The sequence below is a fragment of the Plectropomus leopardus genome, chromosome 23 (genome assembly GCF_026936395.1).
Source record: "Plectropomus leopardus strain MGB_pleo_1.0 chromosome 23, ASM2693639v1, whole genome shotgun sequence".
NCBI classification, from domain to species: domain Eukaryota; kingdom Metazoa; phylum Chordata; class Actinopteri; order Perciformes; family Serranidae; genus Plectropomus; species Plectropomus leopardus.
The window spans coordinates 15,464,834-15,490,858 of record NC_142198.1 but is presented as its reverse complement, the minus strand read 5'-3'; the positions used below and the strand labels follow the sequence as shown (position 1 = coordinate 15,490,858).

The following is a 26,025-nucleotide window of genomic DNA, read 5'->3' as shown; positions in this document are numbered from 1 at the left end:
CCACAGACTGCAGGAAATTGGTAAAACTTGACGAAGAAAATTATTTGAAAATTCATTTTATAAAAGGGGGAGAATTCTTAGAAAATTAGCAAAAATTAAGGAAAAAAATGCCCAGAAAACTATACTTAGAATCACTGTAATTATACACAAGGTTCCCACAAATTTTCATGGGTAAAATTTCAAAACTTTTCAATGACTTTTTGAGGATTCAGGATTTTTTTTTTCATTCTTTTCCTGTTTGCCCAGCAGTTTTCAAACATATCAGATTCAAACTCTATTCAAACGTAATTTCAGCTAGCCTGCATACATGAGGGGAGAGGTGAATGCAGAGAGAAAATGAAGAAACATATATGATAGTAAACAAAATGTGACACACTGATGCATATTGGAGCCATGTTTTGTCAAAATATTGTCATATTTACAATTATGTTCCAGAAAAAAGTTCTACACTAGGTCATTTTGTTGATGTGCTGGGTTTTTTTTTTAAACTTTTTTTTTTTTGCTTATTTTCAGGCAATTTCCTTGTAACTTTTTTACTCATTTCTTGCTTTTTCTTGGGCCATGTTTTGTTAAGTAGTTTTTTGCCTTCTCCCAATGTGTTTCAAAGAATACAAAGCAATTTGCTCAGGTTTCAAAGTTTAACCTCATGCCTGGACTGAGACAAAACAATCCTTTTAAATCTGAGGTACCTGAGGCAAAAAATAAAGTGTTTTATGACATCCAGATATGAATTTAATTTAACAACCTGCCAATAAACATGTTTCCACCAGGCATCCAGCTGTGACAACACTGACTTGAAACATTACTGTCACCGTCTGACGGAATAAAAGCCACATTTAGGAGGATAAAACCAGCAAGCCAACAATCTTCTCTCTCTGCGGTGCTTAAGGAGGGAAACCATGGAAACAAACTGCCCAAATGTGCTTGGCTCAAGAGAGCTCTCAAAAGGTTTGAGCAGCATGAAGAGAGAACAAACACAGTGGGTATGAATTTGATTTAAGAAATCCCGAAATAGAAGGACTCAACAACACGGGCAGAGAGCTGAAGCCGCAGGGCTGAGAGTGGATTTTCGGCTGCAATATTTATGAAAGCAGTCTAAGCCAATACTTTTTGTTTTCCACGTGCTTACAGTGGACATATGCACGTGTAAATCCAGAAGCTCACTGAACAGAGTTATTGAAATATTAGCAAATTGGCTTGATTTCTGTCAAAAACATGGGAAGATGGCAATGAGCAAGGAGAGAAGAAATTACCCAAAAATTACCAAGAAACTAGCAAGGAGTACAAAAACATTACCCCAAAATTATAATATATGTATTAAAAACCAAACAAAACAAAAAAATAAATAGAAAACAAAACAAAAAAGAAAGTAAAAAAAACAAACAAGCAAGTAAATGACCTGGAAAAAGCACTTTAAGATTATAATAATTCTGTAACATAACTTCAAATATGTTATGATAATGAGAAACTAAGTTTTCCTCTAACTTTTTATTTTTCTTTTTTCCCAGGCTTTTAAAAAAAACATTTTTTAAAATAAATCTACTAATTACTTGCAATTTGTTGAGCATTTCTTACCAAGTTGCTCATTGCCTTTTTCTCATGCTTTTGAAAGAAACTGCACCACCAAGATGTTGATCCAAACTTTAAAGGGTTAAGTGTAGTAAAAAAAACATCATGTATAAAACTTTCTGACGCAGCAGGACATTACCCTGTCTCTGGTGAGCATCTGTGCTCGGTTCTTGTGGACGATCTTGACGATGCCAGGCGGCTGGATCCAGGCTTCTCCATCCACCTGCACAGGGACCCCCTCCTCCCCGAGGATGGTGATCTTCACCTGGCGGCACTGAGACGCAACGGAGCAGAAAACAGCAGCTGTCAGATGAGACCTCTTGTTCTTTTTTCCTACCATGCATAGCGTGCTTTTTTTATCCCTCCTCTGTCATCTGCTGTGGAAACTGAGAATTTTATGATCCTGCAAAACCCGCACCTTTAAAACTTGTATTTTATTACATAGAGTGTTTGTAATGTCGGTGTTGAAAGTCCAGATGGACCAAAGATGTCTCTGAAATACTTTGTCCTTGTGACTGAAAGGGAAGGGAGTTTTTTTTCTTATTCACTTCAATTCAGTTTTAGAAGATTAAAATAAACACCAGTACATGTTCTTGTGCGAATAAATCTTTTGGAGGCAGCTGCTAACCCCTGCACACCTTACTCAAGGTTGTTTGTTCTAAGAATCCAAGTGCTTAATTTAACGTTGTTGAATAACTACAGATACGAACACTGGCTGAATATCTAACGAGATTAAGAGTCTAAAACCAAGCTGACGTCTCTGTGAGGCAGCTAGATGCTGACATACTTACGACTGTCTCAAATGCACAACAATGTATTAGATAACACAATAAAACAGACAAAAAATATATTTATATATATTTAATTTTAAAGCCTACTTACTTGTAGCAGAAGCACAAATATCAAGGAAAAATCATCAAATTAACAAAATCTCAGTCTTCAAAATCAGGCATGCAAAATGCTCCATGCTTCTGGTGTGGTAATATGTGGTGCAGAGGACTGAACAATTGTCCCTCCCAGCTCCCTTACAGTCAAGATGTCAGCAAAGATAAAAAAAAACTGATATATATTCATCCCATATAGTATCTAACCTCCGTGGATTACAACATATCGGATATAGAACAATCTGCAGATGCTCTGGTTCAAAATAGGACCAAACCTTTCTAGGGTCATAAGTTTTTGAAAAATGACAAAGGCTAAAATATGGCCTGCTGTAAGGCTTGTTGTTTTTAGAGATTTTTTTCAGAAAACTTGTCCCGACTGACCAATTAAGAGGATTGAGGAGTCAGCGGTCAATGACCATAGAAATAAAAATGATTTTTCAACAACTGTGAATCACTGCAACCAGGAGAGGTCCTTGAGTATACTATTATACACATGCACGCAAAATATTAGGCTGATTGATCCAGTACTTTGCGAGATTAGCTGCTGACAGCCAGATACACTTACACACACGCCTGATGGAGACAATAAAGGTGTGTCAACTCTTTTTAGAGAGGTGTGTTACCTGTGCAATGCGGTGGTGCTGCAGGTTGATGACTCTGGACATGGCCATCTGCATGCTGCCAAACACCGCCACCACCTCCAGCTTCTTATCGTCAAATGACGGAGCGCCAAAGTTCTGAACCAAAGACATCAGAGCCAATCATTCGCTGTGACTTTTAAATCCGTCCATTTAAAACTAACTGACCTACTATTTAATGTGGCTGTGCATACAGTTTTTACAACATTTCTTGGAAGGTGTAAATGTACACGATGTTGCTTTGTTCACAGCACTCACATTATCCTCCTTTGTTCCACCCCAGAAGTTGATACCGCCTGCATAGCTGGGGATGTTGAGCACAGCCAAGCCCTGCAGACTCGGCAGAGACATGGGAACACCGTCACACTGCAGAGAGAGAGAGAGAGAGGAGGTTCAAAAGGGGGCAAAACACACAAAAACAGCTGATGGCATTTTGTTTCCCAAAATATTCTTTATTCTCAGTCTGTAAGAGACATTGCTGTGTGACTGACCTCCAGCTGAACTCTCTGCTCCAGATTCTTGTACGTCTTCTGGACCAACTCTTTAGTCCCCAGCACCCCGTACCACATCATGTTCTTGGTGCGACTACTGCAGGGGAGACAGGAGAAAGACACAAATCAACACTAGAACATAACTTTACAAAGAAGTGAAGCTGAATCAGTACAGTTAATTAAAGAGTATGGAAGAGTAGGAGACACCGGTTCTGGACAGTGGATGTAGTCATTTCTCTTTAAACTATGTCCTAAATGTTAATAAACACAGAAACACAGGACTCTCCCATATCATGTAATAATCTTATAATATGGTCACCAGTTTTAATTTTAAGTTTCTACAGAGAAGAAGCCATTTGGAGAAACAGCACTTTGTCTTAGAATTTGTGAACAAAATACAGCAACAGAATGCTGTCCAATTACAAAAGACCTTTATTTCATTTTGGTAAAAACAGTTTATAAATTGTAGAACAACAAAGACAAACTCAGCAGTATAGACAGTTATCCTGTCTTCTTTGTTATTTCCTGTATAAAATAGTGGATTGTGTCAACTACAAAAAGCTTTGCATAAAACAAGGCAAAACTCCCCAACTTCCATGACTCTGTTTTTTCTTCATTATTCATATTATAAGAAGTGGATACTTGCTATTGCTTACCATAATCAGCAACAAAGTGAGAATCAAATGGTAGTTAATGCCTTTTTCGATGGCTTTCTTCTTACTATATTGCAAATAATGCAAAATGCTACCTGCCAAATTTCCAATATTATGCCTATAATTTGTTTAGCTGAAAACCAAAACACTTTGAAGTCATTTTTCTCAGTTCTACATATGAGTTCAGATCTTTTGCCTTTGTGAGGCACCAACGTTGCCAGATGAAGGTAAAAACTGACCCAAAAGGGAAGTGGTTTAAGCTGTTTGGGTTTCTATGTATGCAGATGATACTCCAATAGAAAATGTCAGTACTGAGATTGTATCTTCATCTTAAATGTTTAAACTGATGGATTAACATCTCTGAGAAAATCTTGTTAAAGCATTTAATTTATGCAGTTTCATAACTTTTGTGGATATGCAATAAGTCTCCTGGAGAATTTCCGACAAAGAATATGCACAAGTAATTTAAAATATGTGTGTGATTAATGTGAATTCAATACTTATCTAATGTAGTTTTAGAGTTCCAACACTACATTGTTTTGTTGGCAAAAGAGTTGCTGAGTTACACATCTTAATAAAGTGCTCTGCTGATAGATTATAATTCGTTTTTGCGTGTGTGCTTGTGTGAGTGCTTTCGTACCTGCATTTCTTAGGATGCTCATCTCTCTTGTTATTGAACTCGAGGGAAATCTTGGCGTCCAGGCCGATGCCAAAGTAGTTGTTCATCACACACTTCTCTGAGCATTGTCTGCCAATACAGAAAAATATGTAGATTAAAATGTGATAATACATTACTGCAAGAACACATTTTTCAGCCACAGCTGGCATCTGAGGGACGCAGATGTACAAACGATGCAAACGGATGAGCAGGCACAAAGACTTACACAGTGTCCTCACTGAAGGTCACAGTGTGGAGGCTCTCAGGTTTCTCAAGGACAATGGGGGAGGTGGGACTTAAGCTTCCTTGACCTGGACAGAAGCATAATGGTTACTTTCATATACAATGTCCAAAAATAATGTAGTTTCTCTCTAAATTTTGGATTATTAATGTTTCTCTAGACAAAATAACAGTGAAATTATGCAAATTATAAGTCATTCTTCAAAGAATGAGTCGTCTTCAAACCGTTTTTTGACAAAATGCAATACTGAGAGTTTTTACCGTACTGATGTTTTTTTTCCAAAATGTACAGACAGCATTTCAGAGTATGTCCCTTCACCCTGTGTCCCTGCTGGGTTCAAACCAAAGCGACACTTACGTGGCTCAGCATCTTTCAGCTCCTCGCTGTTCTCTCTTTTGATGGAGGACGAGGACGACATCCTCTGGACCTGCGTGTGTCGGTTCTGCTCGTCCACCACTGAAATGATGACATTGGCGAACTTTAATACAAAACACTCAAGGCATGATTGTGTCAAAATGATGGAAAAAGAAGAAGAAAGGAATAGCAAGACGAGGCGCGTGCGCACACACACACACACACACACACAAAGAAATCACTCTAGGTTACCTTTCTCTGCCTGTTCGATGATCTGCCTCAGGGCTTTCTTCAGGCTGTTGGCCCTGAGCATCAGCTGCTCCTTAGACCGGTACGTTTTACCCTCTGAACCCGACTCGCCGCCACTTTCGACGGGGCTCGAGCCGCCGCTCTCTTGGCTAGGCACTGATCCTGCCGGCACCACCTGGAAGTGATGGCAACAAAAAGCATTTTAACACATCTATAAAATAATAATATCCATTATGGTACATTCCTGTAAGGTGACGTTTTTGTTTCATTCCTGATGTTTTCCGACTCTGCAATGAGATTTATTTCACTTTAAGAGCAGCGTAAACCCTGCAGCATTGTCACAGTACCACTAAAGCAGCAGTGCTAAACTGGAGAATGCCACTTCATTTATAAATCTTTATTACTCCTGCTCTGTGGAGCCTAAAAGTAATGCATTATCACTTTTTTATTTCTAGCAAATCGAGGCAGATAAATATTAATTTACAGGAAGCACTGAGAAAGAGGATATCCATATTTTATGCATCAAATATGAAATGATGCTTGATGCAGAAGCTTAAATTCAGCATTTTTCCCCTTTTATTGAGGAGGAGGTTGAAATCATACTGACACTTTTAGGGCTGTGTTATTCTTTTAGTGCACCAACATCAATCTGTGATGAAAAGACTCCAAAGGGAGCAGAGACTCAAAAAGCTATGTGCCGTTTTGTATTTTAGCTCCTCTGAGGAAACTTAAAAATGTGTGAAAAACCATCATTTTCTGCTGCGACTCCTGTAAAGGCTTAGTTTGAATCAGGGGGGGATTTGAAAAACTCTGGTGGTTCCACTGAGGAGAAACAACAGCATTCAGTTTCTCAGGGAAAAATCTCATTTCATTTCTTTTCTAACTTGAACACCACAGACAACCACACAGCACCACTATAGATCAAATCAACAGTAAATACAGATTAAAATCCGCTGTGGCAGATTTGACATGAATGGTGCTTTAAACAGATGCATTGAAGTGTAAAACCAGTCAAACCTGCATCATCATTTTATCCTTAAACTTCTAGATTTTGGGTTATTTGACACACATTTTCCCACTTTTTCTAGACAATTCAAATCTTATTTTGTTGCAAAACACTTCAGCTGCTGCTTGATATGAGGAACTAGGATTTCAGACAGTTTTGTGGTTTTAATCGAGCCATAAGACTGATTGCTAGGATAATTTCGTATTAATTAGGGCAGGTAGTGTTATTACCTGAGCTTCAGCTTCCTCACTTAAGGCCTTGACGAGGGAGTCGAGCTTCTCGTTCAGCAGTGCACACTGGGAGAAGAGTCAGACACACACAGAGATATTTTTATTGTTTTTATGGCTCTCTTGCTCACTTCAAAATCAAATGAGAGGGGTGTAAATTGGGAGATAAAGGACACATCAATGCTGGGCAGAAGTTCTTAAAAACTCATTTTTGTGCGGCTGCTGTACCTTTCAAAACCAGCATGAAATCAATACCTATACAGCACATAGAGGTTGTTTATTTGCAGAAGCAATGGGCGAATTTCCCCCTGGGAGTCAATGAAGCATCACATTATTTAAAAGAAAAAAAAACCCATAAGCGGGACGGAGCTCAAAGAGATCTGACGCGGAGGAGTTTGGGGAAGGCTTGAGATGCCTCTGCTGGGTGAAAAGATTTTTCTCGATTTGGAAATGTCTCACAAAAACAGTTGGCAAACCACTCTTCCTCTCAGCGTGATTCTCTTTGCAGTTTCAGACTCGCGGGACTTTTATCTGCTGGTGACTGACAGCTGCTGCAATGATTCAGTTTAACTCCTTAACATCCCATTTTCACATTTTCCTCTCTTCAAATAGCTTCAAAAATGGAAAAAAATAATCTCTGACAGCATCCCGTATACAATATATTATATATTTACTTACTTCTGAATGTCTTTTAGAATAAAAAAAAAGACACCTTTCTCTCAATCATTAGTCAGTCAAATCAAAACATACCCCTTGAATTAACACAGTTTTTTTGTTCTGAGGTGCTGCTTCATCAGCATGTTGAGAACTGCGTGCAACTTAAGATTGTTTTCATTATTATTTCATTGATTAATTAATCAGTTTATTGTACAGTCCATACATAATCCACAAAAAGCAAAAAAAATGCTTATCATAAGTGCCCAGAGCTCATAGTGACATCTTAAAACACGTGTGTTCAAACTTTTTTGGGGTCCAGATGAGATCATGTGAAATTACCCAGCTGCTTCTTGCATCATGTGGGTTATTATTATTATTTTTTAAATCACATATAAATGAGACAATCACAACTGTTTTAGCTTTTTTAGTGCAAAAATATTTAACATTTCACCGCGTCTTTAATAAATCAATATAAAAACAGACATTGCCAATCAAATATAAACCAAGATTACATTACTGTATTGCCTATTGATTGCATAAAATGTTAAAAAAAAAAACATATGATACTGACATGTTTAGCTGCAATGGCAAGAATTTGTGACGAGGAAGTGGGCGCCACACTGCTTTCTGCATGACAAAAATGTTGGCTGAGAATACTAACATCGAACAGTAAAACTAAGCAGCGCTCATCAAATATAAACAATAATTCTGCTGCATATTTCCTGCCTCAAAAGTTTTTAGAAACATGTTTTTGCTTACTATTTAACTGTAATACAAGATTGTTTGTTCCCAGCCGGCGAACATTGTGTCAAACAGACAAGTTTGCATAACATAAACCACCAGCAGGAGCAGTTTGAATGCTCTTGTGCAGCTCAGTGCACTCAGGTAGTGGTAAGGTTTTTTCTACCTTTTGAGCAAAAAGCAAATGCTACAGCCCTTTCCCTCTGTTTTCTGTGGTTAAGTGGCACCAATGTCAAGAGTATTTGCGTCTTTCTACTGCATAGCCATCCCAGTTTTATGAAAAAAAGAAGAAGCATCTTTCCAGCAGTGAAATGCTTCTTTAAACTGGATTCTTACAATGTGTCAAATGATTGAATAGAATAATGAAACTTAACCTTCAACACTACTATTTCTGTCTCACTCTCTGTTATATACACACAAAAACACACACACACACGCACACGCACACACCTACACTGCCCACTGGTTAGTGTTATACAAGCTCTTACATAATGCAAACGATTGCACACACAAAACCATTTACCTTCTTTGCCATGGCATCTGCCTCCTCCTTGTTCTCTGTGGCTCTCTCGTACGCCTTCCCCACCTCTGCCACGAAATCATTCACCGTCCCACACAGAAACCTGTCGGAGAGGTGCAGGGAGAGAGAAAGGAGAGGAGAGTGAGCGAGAGAAAGAGGTAATGGGTGAGGGTGAAGGTCAACATGATTAACGCTGAAAATGAAACAAATCAGCCAGGGTAACACGTTTCAGATTTGATGATTCACCGTGCTGTCACTGTGTTCGGAGATTACATCGCCGCCTACCTGCCTGTCAGCTACGTCGCCTCCGCACACTCACTATTTACTCACAGCTGTTACATCGCTGCTGTATGACTCAGCAGGGAGGTTTCTCCAAGCTCTCACAGTCCTCGCACATTTAGCAAATATTTGATCCTGTAAAAATGAACATTGTTGCAGAAAAACAGGTTCCTCGTTTATAAAGCTCACCCTCCTGTTCACTCTCACAGGTTTTATTTCCAGACTGGATATGTGGAAAGAGCAGATGCAATGGTGGCACATTGGTTAAGCTAGTTTACGGTAGTTAGTTGGTGTGCGCTTAGTCTGTGTCTGCAAAGTGTTGCCGTGTATCATGCAAATAACTCTTCACCTTGAGGTGTCAGTAGTGGAAATGACTCTATCATGTTCTTGTTTAACAGCTGCAGGTGGCAGGGCACTGTTAGAAAAGTTAAACTGCACCATGTCGTATTGTTTTGTAATGTATTTAAAATGTATTTCTATTGTAATGCAACGTATAACTTCTACCTGCACCTTAATCCAACATTTCCACTGCGGCAGTTCTTTTTATAACAACTCATCAATTTTTAAGATTCAAGACAAAACGCAAATTATGCAACTCAGACTCTCCAAACTCTTTTTCAATTCTTTATGACAAGACTTTCTATGTGTCAAGTCTGTTTTTGTGTCTTTTAATGAGAATTCTCGCGTTAGTCTAAAGTTAGTAATAAAACAGACAATATATATATTTTTGGTTGTACAGCTGCCTATAAACATATAAAAATCCTGCATCACTCCTAATATCTGAATGCCGCCGCTGTGGATGAATAATCTACTGAACAAAGACGAATGCAGAATGAACGACAGCAAGACTGAACAAGACTCATTCCTCTCTAGTTTAGACATGGCATTCCTAATTGAGGGCCACTTAAATTTTATATTGCAGAGGAGCTAAAAAACATACACTGTTGCCAAGAACAAAAAATGAGTTACCTGCTTTATTTTATTGAACTGTACTCTTCCTGAAGGCCTCTTTATGCATGTTTATGCAAGTCTGTTGCCTTCTGTTTGTGCTGTTATATAGTGTCAATTTCTGCAGGGCTGTTGTAAAGGTCAGCTGATGATTTCTGCAGAGATCTTACAACTTTTAGAATTAAGCAGAAGGAGGTTAATCTCTAATGTACAATATAAGCAGGCCAGGTGATGGATGGTTCCTCTCTTGCAGTTTTTTTGTGCAGCAGAGTAAAAGTTTTTCTTTTTAAGCACAATGACAAAGCAGAGATGTCATTAAATTATTATTTCTGTATGAGATCTCTCTGTTGGAGCTCTGCTCTGCTTATCTATCTCACTTACTTTTCTTTATTGCCAAGTGTGACCCTGTTACGTCAGTAACATATCATTGTTAATGGTTAAGGGGAACCATTAGAGCCTGACAGCAGTCTTACTTTACTTAAATGTCCCTTTAGTGTCTTTGCTGACAAAATGACAACATATTTATTACAGTAAAGTGGATAATAACAAGGCACAGCCCTATATCTGAAATAAACTCCCACAACTGAATCTTGATGCTATTTTTTGTAGAAAATTAAAACCATTTAACATCCCATTCAACTGTTTGGTATAAAACATTCTGAGTCACTATATCTTCATGAAAAATGTGCTGAATTTAACTCAACCTAACAGTTTTCTTCACCATTTGGTTTAGGAATGGTCTGAATAAAAATCCACTAGATGTTGCTTTGTCTTTAAATAGTCTTCCTTTTTAGTTCTCCTCCTACAGGAAGTCAGTAAAAAAAGTCACTCCAGACATGAGGGCTCTGTGTGGGATTTTCTTCAACATATTATAGTTTCAGAGGTCTTAGCAAACAGATTTATGTAACTTTACACAAAAATACAAATCTAATATTTGCCTATGTTTGTAAAGATAGTGATGCCAAGCCAATAAATTCACAAATTTTATGAATTTAAAAAAGGATGAATATTCATTATTGTTAAAACTATTCAATGTTATTCCATCATAATCTTGATGAAAAAAATTATGTATGATGTTATTTATACCATTTCTATGTTGTTTTCAATAGTTCAGTAACGGTAAATATCTAGAATACATGTGTGAAAAGAATACTAGTACTTCTGCACCAATGTTCATTTTCATTTTTAAAAATACTAAGTGAGGGACTTGAAGCGATGACAAAATTTAACTCAAATCATGAAAAAAACACGCAAGAATAAAGTGTCACATTGTGCTTGCTGATCCTGATGGAATCTCAAAATGTTATTTTGATGTTATTTCATTCTTTGAACTGATTTCTATCATGTGCCAGGCGTTTCTCTCAACCTCGGCTGGTTGAAACCTTTTAAAATTCCAGTTTGAGATTGAAATAATAACCATCTCAAACAGGATATTTTCTTTATCGGACAACACCGAGGCTGTGTTTCAATGAAAATGTGCCCTGGGAGCGTCCTGACGTCCCTGAAGTGTTTTAAATGCGCTGCACTACAATCAGCGGTGCTTTACAAACACACACAGAGCGGCGGAGAAAAGTGCTCTGTAATGGCCACTCGACTCTTCCCAAAGGAAGACTACTAATGTACTAATGCACTGAGGATGACCCCTAAATACTGATTCATCTGTCTCTTTCACTTACAGCCGGGCAGCACTTACTGTCCCCTCCAAGTGTGTGTGTGTGCGCGTGTGTGTCCTTAGGGAACGAAAAAAATCAATACTCATTGACCAGACACTCACTTGCCCCTTTTGTCTGCCTCTTTCTCTCATCATCTCTCTTCTCTATTCTCCTTTATCCCTCCTCACTTTCATCCTGCCATCTTCATTTTCATCTTCTCCAGCCTTCACATCCTTCACCTGCTTCACCCTCCCTCCTACTTCTCTCCTGTCCCTGTTTTTCAAAGGCATTCACGGCACGTACTTGGCAGAGGAAATGACGTCGCTGTGTTTGTCCGAGTCCAGGATCTTGGCGAGATGGGAGGCCACGGAGTCTGCATACTGAGTGATGTGGACCTGAGAGTGAGAAAAAGACTTCAGACTTCAGAAAATGTGGAGGTTTGTTCCTGAGATTACTTGATCCAGTCAAACCTCACGTAGGAGTGATTCTCTTTTCATGAAATTGGTCTTGAAATTTTCTGGAAGATATTTTCCCTTTTTATTTGCTCTTTTCAAGTCTTTTTTGTCATATGCACAACAGTTACAGTTGGGTGATTGTTGGCAATGAAATTCTTGTTCTAAGGCTGATTTCATAATGCTGCTGTAAAATGCAAAAAGGAAAAAAAAATCATGTAGTAAAACTGAGAATCCAAAACATAAAAGAAATAACAGTGCAGAGGTTAAAATAGGAATTTAAAAAATAATAAAATAAACTATAAAAAATAATGCTTTGGTGGACAAAAAAGTGTGTTAACTAGAAAAACAGATGGTAGAAGTATGTAGGTAAAGTGCGGTGTATTTACAATTTTTAATTAAACTTGAATGCAGGACATCATTTGATGAGATTCAGAGTCAAAATCATAACATATTGTTTGGTCCAAACTATTTTTTGTGCTGCAAACTATGTGAAATTTATTCTGCCCAGAAAGAAAAGGATAACACAGTGGCCACTGATAAACAGGGCAGATTTTGTCAATAAAACTAATTTAAAATTAAATGTACTTTGATTCTTTATGTCAGCCTTTATACACTATGTTGCCACACAGAAAACATTTGCTGTATTGAATAAAATTTTGAGAAAAAAAAACCAACTTGACAACCTCTGACACTGAGAGTGATGTTTTTTCATTCTTAAATAATCTAAAACTATATTTACCTGGTAGGTACTGCTTTTTTCTCAATCTGATTTACTTGCTATGATCTCTGTGGTCTAGTTAGCCGCTTCACAACTTTTCAGTTATGACTTTTAGACAAAAAAAGTCAAATTTAAAGCCTTTGAGTAATGTGAATTTAACCACCAGTCATCTGAAAATGTCAAATGGAAACAGAATAAAAAACAGGATAAAGCTGAGTCTATTATAGCAATTTTTATGTACTTGTAAACCAACTGCCCATAAAAAGACTTATTGTGGTCTGTCCAGGTTCAAAAGACATGACTGGTGTAGGTTTGGGGTCTGTCATTAGCTCTCATCCCCCCTAAAAACACTTGTAATATGAGTGGATATGATGGATAAATGACCAGTGTTTAAAGCCTTAATGCTTTAAACTCTAAGTAATATAAGCCCTGCTTTGGGAAATTTGACCTTAATTATCCACCAGTGATGATGAAAAAGTGGTGAGTAACTGACTATGCAGGTGCAAATTCATGCTGTGATTTTAAAATGTCAGCATGCCCTTAAACCTGATAAAAGATTTTGGAGTTAAGCTTTTAGCTTAAATTCAAAATACAGAGCTGTCCTTCGTCTATATTGATGCCACTCCCTGTGTTTTAGGTCTGATTGCTTTGGCTCCCAGCTGCCAGGCTCAATTGATTCTCAGTGGATGTTTTCCAAAATAATTTCTCCAAGCTTGCGAGGTCTGGCTGCGTGGGGCTAATTTATGGACACCATCTGTCAAAAAGCAGACGGCTCACTGAAAGTAATTTACCTGCAGAGGAGAATCGAGGCTGTCGTCTTCTTTCACTATGGGTGTGCGTTTAGTGTTGGCCGGCACTTCGTACGTCATCACACTCCATCTAAAAAAAAACACACACAAAGACACACACCGGTGTCAAACAGCTGAAAATAAACTTTATTATCAGCTAATCAGATCGAGATAGGAGGACAGGACACGGGGAATCGAAATGTCCTTTTTCCGTCTGTGATTGTACCGCTGATATAACCAGCAGATCGACAAAAAATCCATTTATAGTTCAAGCTGAGGACGAAGAAGTCAGTAAACACCTGCAGAACATGGAAACTTTTTTTTACCTATTTGAATTATGTACCTTTGATTAAAGGGGTAATTCTAAATTTGGGGAAATATGCTTATTCACATTCTTATCGAAAGGTAGCTGACACTGACTCGCTGTTGTTGCATTTGTGTGTGTTATATCAATTTGCATCAAATAAAAATGTCTAAAGTTTATAATCCTTTAACATTAATTTTATAGTAATCCCCTAACAAAATCGTTTTATCGCCCAGCTTTTCTGACCACATTGTTACTCCCGCTAACCCTCTCTTCCTCTGGTCTTACCGGTCCAGCATTTTGGTGGTGGCTCTCTCCAGCTTCTCCAGAATCTGCAGCAGCTGAGCGTCGTCATCACAGAGGCCTCCCCAGCCCAGGACACGAGCCAGGTCGTTACCTGTGCCCAGAGGCAGCACGCCGAGCTGGCACTGTAATGTAAAACAGCACATCATCTGCAAACAAACTCACTGAATCCAACTTTCATTCAAAATCAGCACAACACAAATTATTAATGTCCCATCAATCTCAATCACTAAGAGTCTGTACGTAACTTCTGGAAATCTAACACTGCAGATCTGATGGCATAAAAACAAATCTGGTGTGAAATATGGAATCTCTTTTCCCTGAAATTAAGATACAAGACCAAATTTAGAGTTGAAATCAAATGTCCTAATTAAACATCTTTATCGGAAAACTGAACTTCAGTGTCTTTATTTTTTTTTATAAAGCATCACAATTGTCTGGCACTGATAAAAATAAGCACATTATTTGCAGTCACACTGCTATTTAGGGCCTACTATAGATATAAATTAAATTTTAAATCTGCAGTTTTCTTCATTTTTGGTTTCAAGTGAATCTAACTACAGTAGATAAACAATAAAGTGATGCCGGCCTCTTATGTGCCGAATAACAAAAAAACAAACAAACTTTATCAGTACATGAGTAATTGAAGCTTTAAGTTAAGATGTGTATAAATGATGAAACTGCAAAAACATTTAAAGATTTTTAACTTATAACTTGGGTGAAAATGAAACAAATCAGCTGAAAAGGTTTATTATACAGCACAGGATGAGGACAGTTATTAGTCTGGCACCTAAATATTATTTCCAGGGACAAAAAAACCTGTTTCAAACCTTAAAATCTTGCGATACTAAGATAAATGTCAAATCAAGTCAGAAGAACATGAAGATGTTGAAAAAAATTGAGAAACATCACCCTGACTGACCATTGACATTAACTGGTTAATCTAATTAATCTGACATGACCTAAAATTAGTCAAACTGATTTGACATGGCACCTCTGAATCTGAATTAAACACTAATTTAAAATAAACACCATGTAATCCAACACGGCATTCATTAATTTGGATTAATTCCACAACGTCAGTTCGTTGAGTTAATTAGTGCATCGTTGGTAATTTTAAAGGCTGCCACTCCTTTCTCTCTCTATTTCCCATTTCACTTCCTTTGAGATATGAGTGTGGTCAAAATGTCCACGAAATATTCCCGTCACATGTTCATTTCATTTTTCATTTCAGTATCTGAGGACAATTATTATTATTATTTAAAAACATTGGAAAACGAGGTAGTTTGCTGCTCTCTCTTGCACATCAGAGTTCTCAACTGTTACCTTCAACATTATATCATCATCCCCTTCTCCTCCTCTTCCTCCTCCTCCTCTGCCTCACTCTCACCTGTTTATGGAGGTTGAGTTTATCCAGCTCTGAGAGCACCCAGCCCACGCTGCCGTCTCCTCCGCACACCAGGATACGAAACGTCACAAACTTCTGGAAAAGGCGCAGGCTGAGGGAGGAGAGAGTGGGATGGGATGGGAGGATGAGGAGAGGAAGAGGACAAAGCAAAGCACAAAATGTTAAGAGGCAGATGTCATGAAAAGGCAGCGAAATTACATCATAAGTTCAAGCATTAAACCAGTCGTGATAAACTAGAAGCTCCCACTAGTAGAGCAATAAACCAGTAAAAATAAAGCCTGTTAACAAGTAAAATCTAGACTTTTCTGCCACATATAAGCTTATTATTTCATTATAATTTTTTTTTTTTTTTAAAGCAATGAAATTGTTCACAAAAAGTACCCGAGCTCTGGTCCTCCGTTCATCAGGTCAAAGACTTGAGCCGGGTTCAGGAGCTGCTTGAACTTGCGGAGGAACTTCACTCCCTGGTTGTCTCCACTCTTGGAGTTGACCAGGACCAGAAGAGGGCTGGAGCACGATGCTGAGGTGGCCTTCCAGAAACCTGAAAGGAAGATTCATAAATGAAAACACCTTTTGAAAAATGAAGACTGAAAAACATCTCTAGCTCTCAGATTCAAGGCCAAATGTTGGCAATCACACACAGTTCGTGTTGAGACAGCTGTATTGAGAGGAACCTGGATGATAAGAGAACTGGGATTGTGTCAGAATTGTACATTTACAGCGACAAAGTCCTTTTTGTTGTGTAACTTGTAGGAAAGCACTAACTTATTGCTCAAACATCGGCATTGGCTGATATTTGCTTTGCTGACTGCCATCTGGACGGTGTTTTTTTGTTGTGTCTCATAAATTTTGCACAGGCTAAATAGCAGGGTTCAATACTAATATCGTCCTGGAGACAAAAGAAAACTTGGAGTGAACAGAGATCTTTGCTGAGATGTCTTCGGGACAGAAGGATGCTGTAAACTACATCACGAACAACAAATCCATTTTAAAATCGGCAGGAGGAGAGCAGGTCTGCGTTAGCTCGTAGCTGCCTGTGGCTGGAACTAACAGCTAACAGCGGTTACATTTCACATTCAAGACCTATGTAGTAAGAATGAGTATTGGGCTAAAGGTAAATTATAACGTTCTACTGATTTGTATTGTAAAATTTAGTTTTGATGAGAAACATCCAGCTTTTTCACATCAACATAAAATATTAGAGAGAGAATTATGATATACATAGTGCAAAAAAGGCATGTGAACCTGTTACTTTGGAGAAAAAAACATGTTTATGTAAAAGAAGGTTATAATAGGTTAATTCATACATTTGAGTGGTTGAAAATGTTCTGATTTCAAAGATGTGTGTAATGAATTGAAGAAGAATGATCTTAAAAAAGATACTTCTTGTAAAGAATATTTCTTTGGAGGAATAAAAAACAAAAAAAAAAAACAACTAAATAAACAAGAAAAATACAGTACTGATTATCAGTCAAGCTGTTATCTAAAACATCTGTACTAGCCCACAATTTCACAGTTGGAACATAATAATATGATATACTCTTTTGACAAATGTGTAACAAATATTCATCTCTGTTCTTCAAATTTCTACTCAAAGCATGCTAGAATTTAAAATGTTTATTAAAATTGTTTCAAAATCATCAGAACTATATGGGATCAGATGAATTTGCTGTACTGTCAGTAGAAAGATCAATGTCATGCCCTCTGTATCAAAGATTTACACTGTTGGGAGTTGAAAGGGGACATTCCTGAGCTTCCTGTACATGCAGTACAAAAGAACGGATAAAAGAATATGTGTGTATGTGTGTGTGCATGTGTGTGTGTGTGCATGTGCATGTGCATGTGCATGCGTGTGTGTGTGTGTGAGGTGTCTCACCATCTGAGTCGATGCTGTTAAGTGCAGTGGGAGGGATGATTGACACTCGATACTGACCCAAGGGACACACCTTCCCCATTTGTTCTTTACAGCTGTTGTGGACCTGCACAAACACATACACACACAGACAGACACACACACACAAATACACACAGAGTCAGTGGTCTCCATAGTAATTCTATATTTCAGTAGAAGCAGAAAGGTCATTACATCCCTCTGAAACACACCAAATGTCAGTTCTGTAACCTTTACAAATACCACTCTGATTCATTTGTGCATGTTTTGTGTGTGTGTGTATGTGTGCGTGTGTGCGCACATGCATGCTAAAAATTAGGCTTATTAATGTGTGTTCCTTTGCCCTGAACACTCAAATGCAATTCAGCCTTTGCTAAGTGGACCAGTGAAGTTACATCTCTGTCACTGTTTGTGTCTTAAAGGACGATTGAGCTAAACTTTTCTGCTCAGTTTTTAAATGAATGATGTCTTGTGTTCACCTGCTAAAGTAAAGGCTGCAACTAACTCATCCCATTAAAATTCACTTTAACATGCTTTAGTTTGCCTTTTGCAAAGGTAAAGTATTCCCTTCATTTTGCTGGAGGTGGTCAGAGTGTTGGGTCAGACTCTGGGTTTCATTTTTTTACCTGCCCTCCTCCACCTCCTCCTCTTCACCTTGGGAATCTGTGCTGCCGCTTTAAGTTCCATCATTTTCCCACATTGGCTTGAGTTAAAGTTTTGAACCATGAGTCAAAAACAATACAAAATTTGGGAGCGATATCTCACAATTTCCTCTGCGTACATCAACATGTGAGATTGTTTGGTGAACAAATTAAAGAAAATTGCATCTAATGTATTACTAATGTGAAATATTTCCACTTCTGCTACATACAGTTTTAGACCAAAATGAAATGCTGTATATATTAGAAACTCTGTTAATAAATCAAAACATTTTTTTAAATTTTTCATTTTTCACAGTAACAAATGTTGCACTTTTGTTTTGAAAGCAGCAAAACAACACTTCCTCTATTATCCTGGATAGTTGGTTTGGCATTGAGAGAGCTACTGGAAGTCAAAATTTGGGACATTAAATAAAAAACCTTGGCTCAGCGCAGACACTCCCACAAGAAAAATTGGTAATTGGAACAGCTTTACCAACTGGACGGACTCTATTACCACGAATATCAGTGCATTTATATTGCTGATGGTGTTTGATTTTAAATTCATGACTGTAGAAAGATAATGCAGGCCTTCAGTTTCTTGTGGTCGGGTGTGTAGAGGGAGATATCCAGAAGCAAGAGAGGAAAGAAGTCACACACACTGATATTAAATTAATGTAAAAACCTCCTAGGGTGAAAATAAGTCCCAGCAGGCAGCGCTGTCCTAAATAAACACTAACACTGATTTGACAAGACAGTTTTCTGACAAGATGGAAGCCACAATCGATACCACTTACGATGGCTTTGCACCACAGGCAGCGCCAGTCCTGCAGCCGTCGCACGCTGCCACAGTTCTTGTCACACACCACACATTTGGCACTGACCGGGAGGTTGCCTTCCAGCCACTGGTGGGGCATGGACACCTGAGAAAAATGTGTAAAATGACAAAAAACATGATAAATCAGCTGTCCTGAGCCAAAGCACATTGGATTTGAAGTCAAAACAAATTAAGAAACTTGGGCAGAAATCATACACATGCAAAGATCACTGGAAATCCCAGAACAATGTATAAATTTTTTTTTATTGCAGCACACAACCTGTAAATTAAACTGCAGTTTTCTATAGTCGAGAAATTTGTTTTTGTTTACATGTTTTCCCTCACTGTACAAGCTGCATAAGGGTGTTATGTTGGCGCACACACATAGAGCACAGCCTCATCACTCACCCCCTCCTCATCCTCAATGATGTCATTTCCTATGGAGGCCAGTGTGGTCCATTTGCAGTTGTTGGTGGAGCGAACTGCACAGCGCTTATGAGCCTTGAACTTACAAACTGCAGAGAATGGATAAATGGATGTCATGTTAGAGAAACTTAAATAAATAACCTGACAATTAAAAAGCATATGATTTTAAGTGCTAGGCAAATATAGGCAAAGTTTATGGTCTTGTTTGGTCATAAATTCACACATTAAATGTCTACTATTTAATATGTATCAGAATTGGTTGGTCCATTTAACTTTTTTAACTATTCTCTGAATGACCAAAATGTATCATCTGATGTGTATGCATTGCTTTCTTTTCTTTTTCTTTTTTTTTTTAAAATAAATTTAGCACCAATAACATTCACATAAATTATGATAAAAAGTTCCTCGAACATCTGCAGTATTTTTAAATATTTGATAGAATATTATACATATTTTATACATTTCTTTATACATTTTAAACTTTTGAAATATATATTTTATAAATTCTATAAGTGTCTAAGTTTATATTTTTGATACTGATAAATATTTAAAATCTGTATATAAATTTAATATATTTCTCTATATATTTTACAAATGTCAATATATTTGTATTTTTCTAAAAAAATGATACATTTTTCTAGACATTCTTAAAATCTCTTTATATATTAAAAAGAATTATGTATATATATATATATATATATATATATATATATGTATATATATATATATATATACACACACATATATGAAAAAGAACAAATCAGTTTATATCAAGTGAATTTTCATTTCATAAAAAACAACATCAACATTTTATAGAGATTTAATTTCCTTGACCTAATAACTCTGTTGCTGTGTGTTTACATTTTTTACTACTGTTATAAGAAAGGTAGGAGGAATGTTTGCAAGGTGTCAGTGTGTCAAACCTGTGAGGAAATCTGTCACACCCTGCAATTAGGAGCTATAAACCTATTTCTTTATTGTCACAGTCACCTGCTCTAAATACTTTTCTACAATGACGATCAGTAAAGAGAACATCAAGTCCATGACCTCATGTCATGACAGACAATAGTTGAATGCCTGGTTATGCCAGAAATATTGATATTGGTCCTCAGGGTGTCTCTAAATGTGTGTATCTGTGTGTGTGTGTGTGTGTGTGTGTGTGTGTGTGTGTGTGTCCATGAACCTTCACAGGACAGGCCGTGGGAGGTGACGCCTGGCAGAGCCTCCCTGCAGACGTTGCAGAAGGTCGGTCTAGCGTGCGAGCAGGCGTACCAGTTGTGCATCCCGGAGAAGTGCTCCATGTTGAACTGGCTGGCCTGGAGGAGAGGGAGAGGACAGTGACATCAGCGCTCCATGTTAAACTGACTGAGCTTTAGAGGTGGAAACACAGAAATAAAAATCATCAGAGCGGGACACAGGAATATGTAGCCCAGGGAAGCAGAGATATTGCAGGATGGGATGATGACTTTTCAAATTTCATGCTGAAATTCACAGCCGGAGGAAGCACGGATAAGATAATGACATCAGCAGTACATATTAAACTCTGTGGCCTCAGGATTGAGACATACAACGACGGAGACGATATTGATGCTACAGTTGACTGGCCTGACAAAAAGAGTTCATAAAGGCAGAATGTAAATGTTAGACAGTGCCTTGGTGCAGTCAAATCAAACTTTCTGTACAAAATAATCACTTCTTCCTTTTCAAAGACTGTTCATAATTTAGGGAGAAATCAAAATGTCAGATCTAAAATTGGGATTATTTTGAAAAAGATGCCATCCATAGATTGATCTGTACCTTCACAGACTTGCAGATTAACGAAGAGCAACACACGAAGTAGAAATAATGAGGTATACGACAATGACGTAAAAACAAACCCAAAATGTCAAAAATGGCTTACAGCTTAGCGTTTTTAGCTCTCTTTATCGCCTATTAATGCAGAAGGTCTAATTTTATGAGCGACATTAATCTGCAAGCAAATCGCTGAAATGAAAAGCTGATAAGAGCAAAGAGAGAGAAGTATTTTTCTCCGAGGAAGCAGAAAAGGTGGATATTTAGAGAAAAGAACAAATTGGAGAAGAATTAAGAAGCGAGGTGTAAAGTTTGTTTTCACCACCCAGATTAAACACCGGCTTTTATCAGATCATCATCAATTTGGCACATTTCTCATATTCTGCTTACCTCATAGGTTTCCCATTTTTGGACGGATTTGAGAGCGCCGATCCAGTCCTCCATTTCCTTCCTGCTCTCTGCACACAACATTAGTTTGCGAAATGGCGTGATCACCTGAGAACGAAAATAAAATGGAAAGACAAAGGGAAAATTGGAGTTTAGAAATGACTTATTTTTAACAGACAATCTCATCGGCAGTCACATTTATGTACCCTAACTATTTATTTCTCAACAGCACACCACATTATTGGGATTCAGAAGCCATGCTAGCAGCTCTGTGAGGCTAAATGCTAACATTAGCATGCTAAAATTTTCACAATGGCAATGCTAACTGCTGGTGGTGACATTAGCTTATTAGCATAAAACAAAGTGTACAGCTGAGGCTTGTGGTAATATTAGTTTTGCAAATAAAGACCAAGTTTTGGATAATTCATTAATTAATGATTAATGATTAATTTAGACGTAATTATAGTGCAAAATAAAATATTAAGAATCACTAAAGTTATCAAATTGATCCTGAAGAGAAAAAAATTCAAATATTTGCTGTTAAAAGCCTCGTAAATGTAAGAAAGATGCTGCTTTTTTGTCATTTCTGATAGTAAATGAAGAGTCTTTGGGTTTTGGAAAGTTAGCTGGATAAAAGAAGTACTTTAAAGACATTGCTTTGGACGTAACACTTGCATTATTGGACAATGACAATAATTGCTAGCCTCAGACCTATCTTAAAGGGAACATGAATGTGTGTGCCAGATTTCATCACAATCCATCCAATAGCTGAGACATTTTCTCTCAAAATGTGAACTTCATGGGGGAGCTAAAGGAAAAGTCATTTGGTCACCAAAGTCTCTGTGGTTCATCATCCAGGGACCATGAATGACTGCACCAAATATCATAGCAATCTTTTTCATTAGTTGTTAATTTTTAAATTTTAATCTCTTGATTTGTCATAATTGTACAATTGGAAAACAAAGCCAAATATTGAGTTTAAAAAGCTTTAATCCACATTTAAGACATTTTGAGACCAGTCTTGTTTACCGTGAAGCTGTTGTTGATGTTCTTGGTGCTGGTCTCCGCCACACTGGCGTCTGATAGGTCTACTTCATCAAAAATCAGAGACTGATGAGAAGAAAGACAAACAAAGCAAAAATCAGCTTCTTCCTCTTCTTTTTTTGTTTTATATCTGAGTACTTGTAAATCAATCAACTGTAGGCCACTCTTTAGTGTGTAACCTCAGGGCAGTTTCAAAGTGATTTTGGTTTCATAGCTTGTTGAATTGTATTAGCAATGCTAAAGAGTCCCCAAAACCTGTTCTGGCAGTCACCTTGCAGTCTTTGGCATAGTAGAGGGTCCTCCCTCTGAGTTTGAAGTACCTCCTCTTCCATCTCTGGAAAGAACTGGTTTGCTTTAACAGGATTCCCTCCTTCACACTTTTCTGTAGTGAGACACAGAGAGGACAAAATAGAGGCAGGGATGGAAGGACAGGGGGAAAAGACAGAACAGACGTTAGTGCATCCAAATCCTCTAAATAACTGAAGTGACAGATATTTTTCCTGAGTTCACAATTTTTTGGGTTTTTTTTTCTAATATTTTTCCCCTCTCTCTCTCTTTTTTCATCATTTACAAATTTCTTGCGTTAAGCGGGACATTTCTTACTAACTGCTGATTGCCTTTTACCCCATGTTTTTAAAAAAAAATCAGACCAACTTGCTCACGTTTCAGAGGTTTAAATGCTTGTGAAAGACATCTGAATGCAGCACAAGAAAACTGTTGATCCAGGTTTCAGTGGGTTAAATAAGAAAACAAAGAAGCTATGTTTGGCTGAGTTATCAGTATGCATGTGTGTCAACAGCAATAACACGGTCCTGTACTGCGATTATGGAAGCAACAGTGATGAAGTGATGCGGCAGGTAGAAGATGCAGCCATCCGTGTCTGCTTGAAAATTATTAACACGGCCAGAACGCATGATTTGATTTGATACCGTCGATTTCATGTCCTCCTCTGTGTCTCTGCTCATCCTGCACTCATTTTTTCTCTCTCTCTATTTATGAGTACATGCCCCGAGGGGACAGACTGCACCAGGGGTAATCAATTTGAGACAGGACATCGGGGGTCGCCATGGAGATCCTCATTCCTCGAACAAGAGGATACCGAGGCGCAGGCACACACACATACTAACACACACTTTGATGCAATCTTAACACTCTGATCACGTTACTCATGGCTCCCTCCATACCTGCATGTTTATCGCCTGCTCTTGCAACGTTCCTGCACGAGTCACCAAGACAGATTTTATGAAATTGGCTTCTGTTGGAAAACCCGTGACTTTCTCAGAGAGATAATCATGTGCCTGCATTAGTGTCAGCGTCATCTCTCCCTAGGTTTACGAGGATGATAAAGCTGGAGTGGATTAACTGGAAATGTTTGAGTAGTGACATCCTACAGACCCTTTACACAGGAATGTGGTTAGTAAAAATATTGCTTGTTAAAAAGTTGAATTACTGCCTCTCCGTTGTATGCCACTTAGAACCAGTCAAGTTGCGGCTACAGTTTACATCCATGTCTGTGAAGACATGGACACTTCACACAAATATTCAACCCGATGGCACAGAAAATCTATTAGCACAGTTTCAAGGTGGGCACCTAAAATTAGTGCCAAATGTCTCCCCTGACCCTTTGTCCATTTCGAATTTTGTTAGAAACTTTGTAAAAACCTGCACACAAATTCTTTAGGTTCATTCATCAAGGGGGCATTTGTGCCATATTTAAGGAAATTCCCTCAAGGTGTTCTTCAGATATGGCATTTACATTAATGAAACACATGTAAGGTCACAGTGACCTTAACACTGGCATAAAAATACAAGAAATTGTTCTAGAATAACCATTTAAGAGGAAAAAAACAATGTAAACATTTTGATACATTAGTATTAGTATATATAAACTATTAGTTACTACAGGAAATGACTAATCATTCTGTTTTTTTCCAAAAGCCTCCAGGACAAATGGCTGCGTATAGTAATCAGCAAACACAGTTAACAACGTCATCCAAGTATCGCACAGTCTCCTGATCTTATTTACGCAATCTGTAACGAAAAAGCTTGCACAACCTGCACTGCCACTACAAACTGTGGGCAAAGGTAAACTGTGTCTGTAACTATGTAAACATGTTTTAAAGGTGTTGAAATAGCCTGAACAGAAGCCTAATATATATATCACTGTCAGGTTGCACACATAAGAGTTGCAACTTGGTTTTAATTTTCAAAATAAGAATAACACTGTCTCCAAATATAACATTTAATTTCCACCACAAGCAAATACATTTTAAAGAAATCATGTTTAAATTTTAGTATTTTGGTTGACTGGTTCTTGGTTGTTTTGTGATTTGTTTCACATTGAATTTAGCAGTAGAATAGGCCAAAATGATAGCGCTAGTCTCTGGGAGCACAAGAGTCAGACTTTTATTGATGTGCAACACAATTTTGCAACCACAGAATGAAATGACAAAGAAGTGCTAAAAGGAAAGTGGAAGAGACCTGGGAAGGATATTGTTTTTGTTATCTCCACATCAGCAGCCACGAAATCGCGGTGTAATAAAAAAAACCCAAAAAAAGACAGAACAGGCAATGACAAAAGACTCTCTGCTTTCCACTACAAAGGCATGATGTTTATCTAGTGCAATCAACCAGAGTTCTCAACAGGGCTTAACCCAGAGCAGTTGGCTCAGCAGTAACTTGGCAGGGTCTCCGGATTCGATGCATGATCCGGGAAATCTGCCCTGAAGGAAAAAAGCAAGACTAAGACAGGAGGTTTGCCACCTGCATGTCAACTACCAACAAGCCAACAAGCTGACAGCAGGACAAGAGAAAGGGTGTTAACTTTTAAATGGAAGACAGAAACTGAAAGTGTGTGACAAAGCAAAAAAACAACGTGATAACAGCATCAAGGTTATATCTCATCCAAGAGGTTTTTTGCCAGACACATTGACATGACAAGAATAAATGGGGCCTTAGTCAACGTCTACGAAAAACAACAATTCAGTGTATCACTGGGTAAGTCATTAACACAAAAACTACATGTATGTTCCACATTTTCATTTCCTCATGAACACAACGGTACTTCTGCAAATCACAAACAACAAAGCAGTCTCTTGTGCACTTAGAAAAGATTTTTACTGATGCAACCAAATAATTGTATCAAGTAATGAAATTGTTTTTTCTAAAATTTGTTGCTTTGTTTCATTCTTTGAAGTAATTAAACTTTTATAATACATCACTTTCTATTTATTTAATGTTAACATTCTGTTTGGCTAAGATTCAATGACACCAAAACATCAACAACTC

At 37.8% G+C, this 26,025-nt stretch overlaps 1 protein-coding gene across 3 annotated transcripts in view; it reads right to left on the bottom strand.

Moving 5' to 3' along the window:
• The window catches only part of LOC121961887 (diacylglycerol kinase delta), an 84,062-nt gene that overhangs the window by 10,979 nt on the left and 47,058 nt on the right, over positions 1 to 26,025 (bottom strand). For all 3 annotated transcript variants that reach the window (XM_042511976.2, XM_042511977.2, XM_088073755.1), the window contains 22 exons: positions 23,009 to 23,119; positions 22,723 to 22,803; positions 21,697 to 21,801; positions 20,699 to 20,831; positions 19,498 to 19,604; positions 19,070 to 19,195; positions 17,620 to 17,722; positions 16,125 to 16,284; positions 15,726 to 15,834; positions 14,321 to 14,460; positions 13,732 to 13,819; positions 12,071 to 12,162; positions 8,892 to 8,991; positions 6,974 to 7,039; positions 5,741 to 5,912; positions 5,492 to 5,590; positions 5,120 to 5,204; positions 4,876 to 4,983; positions 3,583 to 3,679; positions 3,350 to 3,457; positions 3,077 to 3,190; positions 1,709 to 1,843 (listed from right to left, as the gene is read on the bottom strand). In XM_042511976.2, coding sequence (XP_042367910.2) covers positions 1,709 to 1,843; positions 3,077 to 3,190; positions 3,350 to 3,457; positions 3,583 to 3,679; positions 4,876 to 4,983; positions 5,120 to 5,204; positions 5,492 to 5,590; positions 5,741 to 5,912; positions 6,974 to 7,039; positions 8,892 to 8,991; positions 12,071 to 12,162; positions 13,732 to 13,819; positions 14,321 to 14,460; positions 15,726 to 15,834; positions 16,125 to 16,284; positions 17,620 to 17,722; positions 19,070 to 19,195; positions 19,498 to 19,604; positions 20,699 to 20,831; positions 21,697 to 21,801; positions 22,723 to 22,803; positions 23,009 to 23,119 — 2,439 coding nt within the window. The remainder of the gene's footprint in view (positions 1 to 1,708; positions 1,844 to 3,076; positions 3,191 to 3,349; positions 3,458 to 3,582; positions 3,680 to 4,875; positions 4,984 to 5,119; positions 5,205 to 5,491; positions 5,591 to 5,740; positions 5,913 to 6,973; positions 7,040 to 8,891; positions 8,992 to 12,070; positions 12,163 to 13,731; positions 13,820 to 14,320; positions 14,461 to 15,725; positions 15,835 to 16,124; positions 16,285 to 17,619; positions 17,723 to 19,069; positions 19,196 to 19,497; positions 19,605 to 20,698; positions 20,832 to 21,696; positions 21,802 to 22,722; positions 22,804 to 23,008; positions 23,120 to 26,025) is intronic.